Source organism: Microcaecilia unicolor, chromosome 4, assembly GCF_901765095.1.
Source record: "Microcaecilia unicolor chromosome 4, aMicUni1.1, whole genome shotgun sequence".
Classification (NCBI taxonomy): Eukaryota; Metazoa; Chordata; class Amphibia; order Gymnophiona; family Siphonopidae; genus Microcaecilia; species Microcaecilia unicolor.
The window spans coordinates 310389084-310398964 of NC_044034.1; the positions used below are offsets into that span (position 1 = coordinate 310389084).

Sequence of the window (9881 nt, forward strand, 5' to 3'; positions counted from 1 at the left end):
GACTACTTCTGTTCAAATTGTAATATCTCCTAACCCTCTGAGCATTCGGGGCACAGGGAAGGCTGCTGGCAGCAGCTTAACAACCATGTGCCTTACAGGGTAATTGGGAAAGCAAGATGCAAAGCAGGAAGTCGCCTCACCTTGCTTTTGATGCACTTGGGGTGCGTGTGAAATTAATTTAATCTCCATGTCAAAATGCTTCATTGCCAAAGGAGCTCGGTAACTTGTCTTATAAAAAGTGATCCCCATCTACCAACCTACAGGGCAATAGAATAGTTGGGCTAGACTAATAATTGCAGATTTTGTATTGCCGTGCTGTTATCTTTTACCAGATTTCTCGACGTGCGCCGGGTGGGGGTGTGCAATGTTCTGGTACTTCCACATTTAACAGGACGTAGTTTGCATAAGGACTTTACAACTATTTGCTTGTTTTGTGTATGATGGCTACCGAAAGTAAAGTGTACAGTTGCATTTATATTGGTGATCACTCCCAATAAATCTAAAAAAAATGTTTTTGAAAATTAATCAGATTGTATTACATTTTTGTGAAGTGTCCTGTCTGGGTTCTCAATGCACTTGCAGACGCGGGTCTGCTGTACTTGGCAATAAGATTCTCAAAGAAACTTGGTTTCATTTCCAGCGATCTGACTGGTTGGCACTCGGATTGAATTCCTTTCGCCAGCCCAGGTGGTGAGACTGTACGGATCTCCAGTGAGTAATAAGGAAGGGGCAAGTCTCGGGTTAGAGGTTTACCTCGTGCATCCAGCACTTCCTCCAGGGCCCTTGGGTACCAGTAAATGCTATTGTACATTGGTTTATTTATTCTGCGTTAAATATTTCATATATATGTATAACGGGTGTAGTATTTCATTTGTATACTATATACTTTCATAATTAAACCTATGGCCTATGTAATTTATAACACACACGATAGATAGATAGATAGATAGATAGATAGATAGATAGATAGATAGATATTGCCCTATCCTGTTAAGCGATAGGTAGATGAAGTTGAAAACACTCTTGATACTGGTTTATGTTTTCTTAAGAGTCACATTCTGACGGGAAAGGGGTGAAAACATGTTGGCTAGCGTTTCAGCTGCCATTTTGTCACTGCAAGCCTTGAGCCGGATGTTTGGATAAACATTGCAGAGAAGCTTAGAGACTGTGTGTAATAATATATGCATATCCAGAGACCGAAGTCAATCACAAGCAAGCAACGCAATTAAAACTCCCAAAACTCCAACTGGTTCCCCAAAGGCAGGGGGGAGAAGTCTAACGGTAATGCATTGCTTGAGAAAAAAAAAACTACTTTATTTTTGTAATAAGATTTCAATTATACTACAGGTAGCTGCGTAAATAACCTTTGGAAAACTGCAAATATACCTTTCATTCAGATGCCTAGATCTAATTAAATCATTTCTCATAACCGTTAAACAACTTGCTATAGGCGATTGGAAATACTGTGATACCATAATCCAGAAAATAGCATTTCTATCCCCTACTTTATACGGAATAAAAAGCCAAAGTTGGTGCTGACTTTGTGGTTCTGAAGGCGCCTGTAGTACACCTTGCAAGCCGGAAATTTATTAAGTGTTTGTTTTAATGTCAGAACATTGTCCGTCCAAATTAACTTTTATTTGCTCCTAAACATTTTAATTACAGGCAGATGGAGAGGGGAAGGTTATGTCTAAATGAAACGCACACAATCTGATATGCCTGCCTAAGCAGCGAGGACTCGCTTGTAAGTTACTATTAACTGTTAAGCTTCATTCATGTGTGCATGAGTATCAGATGCCTTTTTGGAAATAATGCGGACGGGTAAGTTTTTTCAGCGTTGCCATAAGTGACTCAACAAGGCTATTAAGAAGGCAAAGTAACCTCACATCTCCATTTTAAGAGGTTTAGACTATTTTCCAAACTCAGTTTTCAAGGGTTTCTTCTCTTCGATTTGAAATTTTCCGATGCCAATGAAGGGAGAGTGCAATTTGTTTTTTCATGGGTAGGACTTTTGTGTCACTTGGAAAACTTTGTTTTCTCAGACCTGCCACCGGGAAAACTTGCTAAAAACTCTAGACCAGTTAAATGACATTTTGACTGGGCAAACTGTATCCCCAGCGATAGCCATCATCTTACCTGCACATAATTTCGTGAGTCAATAGAACTCGGCACATTTCTGGATTCTTATTCTGTCCCTCGTAGGCAATGGGCTGCAAAGAGAACGGTTCAACATGCATTTAGTGGCCTATTTTTCGTCAAATTGTCCTAGCCGCAGAATCAAGGCATATGGAGCAAATAGTAATAGACTACACTTAGGGGGGGAAAAAAATCACTTTTTTTTCACAGTATGGAATTAGTACTATACGATTACTGTAGGAAAATTAAATAGTTTCTGCTAAAAATTAAAAAAAAATATGTATAAATTTTCCGTGTTTTCGTTAACGTGACGTGCAAAGTAAATTACAACGTGTTACTTTAATTTCTGATATTACTATTTCATTGGGTGGATACAGGTTGTTTACGTAGACTGAGACAAAGTCCCCTGAAAATCTAGCCTAGCCCAGATCCTTCTTACCTGTTTCGTAACTGAATCGATAAGTCTAACAAACAGGTCCTGCTCTGTTCGGACACCTAGAAGAGACGATTTTAAAGAAGATTTTAAATTTTGAATAGTATTTAGGGAAAAGAGAGAAAGAGCTACAGATCTAGATATAGGGACGAAGTAAAAGAGCCGCAACTCGTTTGCCTTATTAATCTTCAGTTCAATGCCTTCTCAGTCATTTAAATGACTGTAGATCCACAAATACTGGATCCCAAATAAAATTCTCACCCTCCCCTCCAGGAAAGCCGAAGTTGCAAGAAGTCAGCATTAAATGTGTTTCCGAAACGAATCTGTCTGTATTTATCAATTAATCATCCCTGCGAAACGACAGGGATACAGTTAAAGGGCCAGCCGGGCTGACCTCCTCACCAGCCTTTCAGTTGTGGCCTTTGCTGCGGTTACTCACCGTTGCTGTATAGAAGTTGGAGCTTGTAATGTGTGCCATTGTTGGTTTTTTCATTGCTCTGTTCCTGAAGAAAAGAAAAAAAAATAAAGGACATTTGTTTTTGGTTTGCACTAATTATTTTAAGTTGGCGGGGTTTTCTTTCAAGTTTTGCAAAGATGTAACTTTTAAGTATTTATGAAAACTTCTCACGTGCTCCAGTGGGAACCCCAGACCCTGACAACCCTAAGTGAACGGACACTTGTTAAACGCAGTGTAATATTTCTAGAGTTCGCCGCCACCACCGCCAGATCGCTCCCCTGTTTTTCCAGGAATTTCCCTCTAGGTGCCTTTATTCACACCTCTAACATAGTCAAAATATTAATCCTGACAGGTGAAACAAAATGTGGAAAAAAATGTGACAAACACGAATTCTTGCGATGTACTCAAAACACTTTTCTAACATACAACACACCTGCGTTCGCGCCCACAGATAGGTGAAGTACTAAAGCAATGCATAAATATTTGTCTCTGTCTATCTGTATCTATATTTTTACAAAGAAAAGCAGCCAGAATGCTATTCTAGTTAACCTATTTGCCACTTTCCTGGCATTAGCTGAGGATTAGTTTGAATTGTTAACCAAAGACAAGTCATCGATTGCCAGGTATTTGAATCCATCATAGCAAGAATATTTCACCTCTTCCTCAGCCCACACAATAATCCTGGAAATACAGTGTATAGGGGACATTTTAGAAACTCTTCCACCCGCTCAGCAGCTGGATTTGGAATTAAAATCCGGCAAGCAGCTTTCCCTTCCTAAGAAACCCGGGCGCAGTCTCCCCCAACTACTGACATTATTATTATTATTTTTCTTAGGGAAGAGGCAGCGAAAAGGATGGAATAAATGTTGCATTTCGGTCCGGAATTATTTTGTAACCCTAACAAAAACTGACAGGTCTGGCTGGTGTGGAATAATATTTGTTTGAAACCGGTATGGTTTTGGATGCTTCCCTTAGTTCCGTCCATTCTTTCAGCTGGAAGAGCCTTGGGCAAAATAATGAGCGCAAGTAGTTTGAGTCGAGGGGGGAAAAAGCTTGTCAGGGGAAAGCGGTGGCTATGAAATACCTGGAACAGGTGGGCTGAAAAATAAAATCTCCTTCAGAGCACCCTTCCCGAGGTTCCAACTGTGGAAGATAAGTGGCTGGAGTTGCATTGGAAATAGAGAATTAGGAGATTAAAAAAAAAAACTTAATGCAAACCAAATAAAACCACCTTACTTTGTCATTCTCTACAAAGTCCGCAAAGACAGTGCGTTCAATCTCCACCGGCTGCCCCTGTCTGTCGTACAGAGCCAGGACAAAGTGAAAGAAATTGGATTTTCTCAGGTTGGATGGAGGCTGTTTTTCGAAGTGAGCCCTGGACAAAGCTACTCCGCTGTGAAAACATAACACAGAGAGATCTTACTGAATACTTTTTCATAGTTAGTCATCTTTAAAAACAAACAAAAAAACACTTCAGGCGAGCATTTATCCAGAAAAAGGAAACATTCGATTAAATCTTACAATGAGATCAATACGATAAATATACTTTAAGATTGGCATGTCAGATAGTCAACAATATCAAAGGGTTAGAACATTTATCTTATTGTTACAGGTTTTAAACATTTTTCCCTGAAGTGATCCGTGAGTTTGTGAAGATTGATCTAACACAACAAAAAGTGGGTCTGCAATGAGGAATATTATATAATATAACATCTTAGATGCCTCCATATTTTTCGCGGATTTTTTCTTTTAGTTTCATATTTGGGTCACACATTTGAGTTATCAAAATCAATAAAGTTATAAATGTGTGACATTGCATCTGCTTTTTTTAAAAATTACAATCTTGGAGCGCTAAAGTGCAATCGTTAAGAGCATTCTTTAAAGTAATTTGTGTGCGCTGGGCGTTAATTTTCTGTTTAAGGCAAGTGGTTTACTTGGGGCAATACATCTGTCCAGTCCATCTGCACAACCATAAAACTTATCTGTACCTGTCTATTTTCAGCTCTAAATAATCTAGCGCAAGTATACATCGATTTTTTTTAATTGTTATAATTTGCATAACAGCTAAACCCTTTCTTTAAAATGCCAGACAAGGGCTGATTTATTTTTTAGATCACATGAATTACAAATTTGCCCAACAATATCTGTCCTTCCACATGTTCTACAGAGAGAGTTACTTTTAAGAGCTTCTCATTACTGTGCCAGAGATATATATAGATAGTTAGAGGATATATTATTGTGGCAATGGTGAGCTACTACTTAAAGGTGTGAACAAATCCAAACAATATGTAACAAAGTTCTCATACAGAATTAATAAATGAATTAACAGCAAATCATTCGCCCATGTAAGATCATACTTTTTAAAATCCCAACAAATTTTTAGATTACTTTGAATTAAAATTTTACATTTTAAACCACTTTATTTAATCAAGTCATGTCTAAGACGGATAACTTTACTTTTTGCCAAAACATTAGCATGCATTTTCCAGTTTAGAACCCTATTATTATTTAAGGAGTTCTGACCAGTACTTGGATAAGGGCTCTGGTTTTTTTTTTTTTTTATATCAAACATGTCTAAAACTAAAACGCCTATTTGGGCATCATGAAGTGTTAAACTTTCACAAACGCACATGGACAAGACACTAACATAATTACACATATATGCTGTAAATGTTCATTTACATCCAGTCCGTTTATAGCACACATCACATTTCGAATTATGATCATTTGGAAACCATGAAACAGTGTTTGCCTGAAGATTTACTCCCTTGTGTTGTAAATTTGACACTGAAGGTACGGGGGCTTTTAAAATATTTATTGAACTGTACAAATCACCATAATGACAATAACGTAGAAGGAAGGAAAGAAACAGAACAACTTAACTTCAAATGTCAATACACCTGAACTCATTTTCCAGCACGTAACAGAAACTCTGCTGTTCTGGGGCCATTTTTGGCTATTTTCGACCTTTAAGTGTTCCCAAGTACTACTTGCGTGTGCCATATCGCTTATTTTGTTTTTCTTTAACCTTGCTGCTATCCTCTGTTTTCTCTTTTTTTGTGTCGACTGAGCCAACACGATACATGCCTTGTTTCTTCTTAGTTGTTTTACTGGGGACTACTGTCCATTGCTTTGGTAGGAACTGCAACAGTGATTCACCTGCGGGAAGATGGGGTTTACCCAGAACTTGACGATTTTAATGGCAATAGAATGAAACACCTAGAAAACTTGCATGTTCTTATCAAAAGAGCAGAAAGAATCAAGAAGAATTCTGGACGACTAAGAAATGTTATTTTAACAACCCTCAGAATAACCTACACCAGATCAAAACAACTTTCTGTGTATAGTCTGGCTCCACAGTTCAACGTTTAACGCTCATTAAGTTAATGTAATGTTTTGAGACCCTCTCTTTCCTGCAGGACTCTATATATCCTTCTGTCTAGAGTCCCTGAGTACTGGGGCAAGGTGCAATTTTCTGACTTTTCGTGACGTTTGTGGCTAGAAGTAAACTTTAGCATCTATACGGGCCTGGCGTATTAAGTATTTTTATCCTACACACAAACATGGGGGAGGGGCATTATTACATCTGCCTCTGCATTCTAAAGCAGGCAGTCTGAGCTTCCTAAATAAGATTTCGAACTTGATTGCTACACTTCTGGTCTGCTTGACCCAGGCTAGTAAATAGTCTTGAGGAAAAGCAAGTCCTAACAACACGCAGTACCTTGCACACTACGATATCATATATGTACTGTTAGTTATCCCGCTTTGCTGGGTGATACTCAATCACAGTTATGCTGCAGGAGGGACTATGCTATTCCCAGCCTTCCAAAACATATCCTAAATTGAGTCCAAACAGTGTGACAGAGCATCTAGAACTTAGTAACTTCTGTTTTGTTTGTGTTTGTTTTGGGAGGAAGGGGGTCGGAGGTTGTTTTATAAAATAAAGTTAATCCCCTACAGGTGAGCCCTGCATTAGCCCTAGTGACACCTCCTTTCTTGTGCATCACTGTCACTACTGAGGCAAGCCCAGCCTAATGCAATCACACCACAGGATCCAGGCACACCACAAGGAAGAGAAGAGCAGACAGATTTTGTGAATGAAGGCCATTTTATTGCCCCTTACCTTTGCGCCGCCACGTTTGCGTCCACAACCCCAACATTTCTAACCCAGGACCTGACTGAATCCATTTCGATGCTCAGAGATTTGTCCTTCAGAACGGGTCCCCTTCCTAAAGTATCTTGAATCCCAAACATTTAAAAAGGTCTATGATCCGCTATCAAGAGTACTCTTTAGAAAGAATAAAAAGGTGCTATTAATACTTGTAAGCCACGTCCTTGGAAAATGCAGGCGATTCCCAAATAAACCGGCCAGACTCAGCCGGATACAAAGCCAAAGTTCTTTTTGCTGTAAATGCACGTTGTAATTTCTGCCTTCCAAGTTTTTTCCCCCCACCTCCTTTCTCCTCCTTTAAGTTATGCTGATTTGTTCTTCTCCTCCTCCTCCTCCTGAGCTCTCATCCTTGAATCCCGGAGCAAAAGAGAAAGCAGATCCCCCAGAAAGGATCCCCTGTATGTATCTGTGTGTCTGTATGGTAGGACAGGACGAAGGAACTGCCAGGGCCCTATAAATCGGAGGACGGATAGCATGAACAGGAAAAAAAAAAAGAAGAAAGAAAAAAAATAATAATTCAAAAATCCGAGCTACAGAGTACGAGCAGAGCTCTGAGGCACCCGCTGCATTCTACTCTCCATGAATGAGTTACTGCGCGGGGAGAAACACGCCGAGAGGCGGGGCCGGACCCATACAAGGAGCGCTCATTTGCATGGCGCAGCCCATCGGTTGACTGCGGGCGGTTTATGTACAGGCAGAGAATTTGTTTCCACTGTATTGCAGGCTGCTGGAGGAGTTATTACCCAAAAAAGGGGCTGGTGCGCGAAGAATAGTGGCAAGGAGAGTATGCAAAGCGAATTATTTCACTGCAAGTCACAAAAAACAGTCTTTTAATTTGTTAACCAAAGCTACCTCTCACGCAAACACGCCCCCAATCCCCAAATTATAGTCTTTGGGGATTAATAAGAAGACACAACTTTTAGCAGAATTATAGATTAAAAGTGCTGTCTTCCAGTTTTGTTTTGTTTTTTAATCAATGAAATCTTGAATATATTGTTCCTCTTTAGACACACACCTAATTTTTACCCAGCATTTTTTCACTTGGAAGACGCCGTCAGAGGCGACAGTAGGAGGCTTATTAGAACTGAAGGTAGAGTATGATAAAGAGAGCTTTGGGGAATACTCCCAACCTTATACAGGTGTGCACAATATATGAAACACATTGAACAAGATTTTAAGATGGAACTTTTTTTTGGAGGGGGGTTGTGTAGTATTCCCTATTTGTCTATTTCGTTTACAGTTTGTTTTTTAATCTCACTTCTCATCTAGAATGTTTCTTAATCAATAAAATGATAGTATCCCTGAAAACCGGTAAGAATAGAAAGGACGCCTTACTAATCTGTCAACAATGAAAAGTAACTGGAGAAAGTGGTGTATGTTAAACCACACTGGTGCATTCATTCTAGTCCCTTTCTTGTTCCTTTGTATTCCAGGCATAGATCTGCTGCTGAAACCTATAACATGAACGCGAAAGCAGATTTGAAGACAAATGAATGCAAATCTGGACTCTGAGACCATCTGCCATTGAAGAGAATCAGCTGGTCTTTGGTTAAAGGGAAAGAGGGATTCCCCCTCCCATGTTATTGATAGCGTTCTTTAACCCTGAAAACAGAACAAAATAAAACCCATCTTGCATCCGCAAAACCCCTTTTGTCTCAAGACTTTTCCTTCTTAATTTCAAAGTGATCGAACTGATGGTTTTTAACGGGGGTTTTTTCTCTTTCAGCAGACATGAACATAATAACATTTTCTTTCCAAAACGTTTGTGGTGCTTATGTTAAGACTCTTAAAAAAGGACGGTGTTCTGTATTCTGTCCTGGTCCTAGCCTCCTAGGATCATCATAATTAGTTCTGGGCAATATTTATTATTGGGCACTTCAGTTATTATTCATAGTGGGGCCCGTGGGGTGACCTGTGGTAAAAAAAAAGAAAAACAGCAGTCTACCATCCGGTATGCCCAGGCATCCTGGTATAGTTTTGGTTGTGCCCCTTGCCGTTTCCCTCTAGGAGATGGTAATTTGGAAATTAGCACATGGTCATTAATAGAAAAAAATGAAATTCAGCCATTTTCGAGCCATGCTAAAAAGTTGCCAGAGTTCAGAGAAACCCAACTGTTTTAACTATCACTGGCCATTTTCTAACACAGCTTATAGTAAAAGGACCCCCATTTTGTTTTAAAAAATGTAACAAAAAAAGAAAAATCAGCCACTGTGGTGAAATTTGTCCCTTTGGAAATCACTGCTTTTCCTTCCTTATGAAGTAAAACAATTAATAGGGCTGGCCTGCATTTGCTTCACAAGACAATGCCCATAAATTCTAGCTATGTACACTGCTTCCACTTTTTGGAAACTAGATTGTGCATAAAAATAATAGGCTTATTGGACGGATTTAGAAAAAAAATGTGTATTCTGTAGAACAACTCTTCATGTACAATATAACGCAACAAGGATTCTGGATCTCTGAAGATCTTCTGAACAAGGGAATTATCCCACAACCTGCTTGAATGTCTCATGAAAGAGGGGTTTGACTTGCTCTTGTCATTGTTATACATTAAAAAATGAATCCACTGCTGACTGAATAAGTCTCTAGTAGGTTGCAAATCTGGGGGAATTTGAACGGCTTAAGTGCTTGCTTGGCAAGCAGGGGGCGCACGGGTAAATGTACCAGCTCTTAGGACAAAGCGG

At 39.4% G+C, this 9881-nt stretch overlaps 1 protein-coding gene across 1 annotated transcript in view; it reads right to left on the reverse strand.

Annotated features, from left to right (window-relative positions):
- Positions 1-7365, reverse strand: part of EBF2 (EBF transcription factor 2) — a 296156-nt gene extending 288791 nt beyond the window's left edge. Inside the window, exons 1-5 of the mRNA XM_030201831.1 lie at positions 7150-7365; positions 4263-4419; positions 3009-3072; positions 2576-2631; positions 2137-2210 (exon numbers count right to left, since the gene is read on the reverse strand). Coding sequence (XP_030057691.1) covers positions 2137-2210; positions 2576-2631; positions 3009-3072; positions 4263-4419; positions 7150-7280 — 482 coding nt within the window. The 5' untranslated portion in view covers positions 7281-7365. The remainder of the gene's footprint in view (positions 1-2136; positions 2211-2575; positions 2632-3008; positions 3073-4262; positions 4420-7149) is intronic.
- Between the last annotated feature and the right edge of the window lie 2516 nt (positions 7366-9881).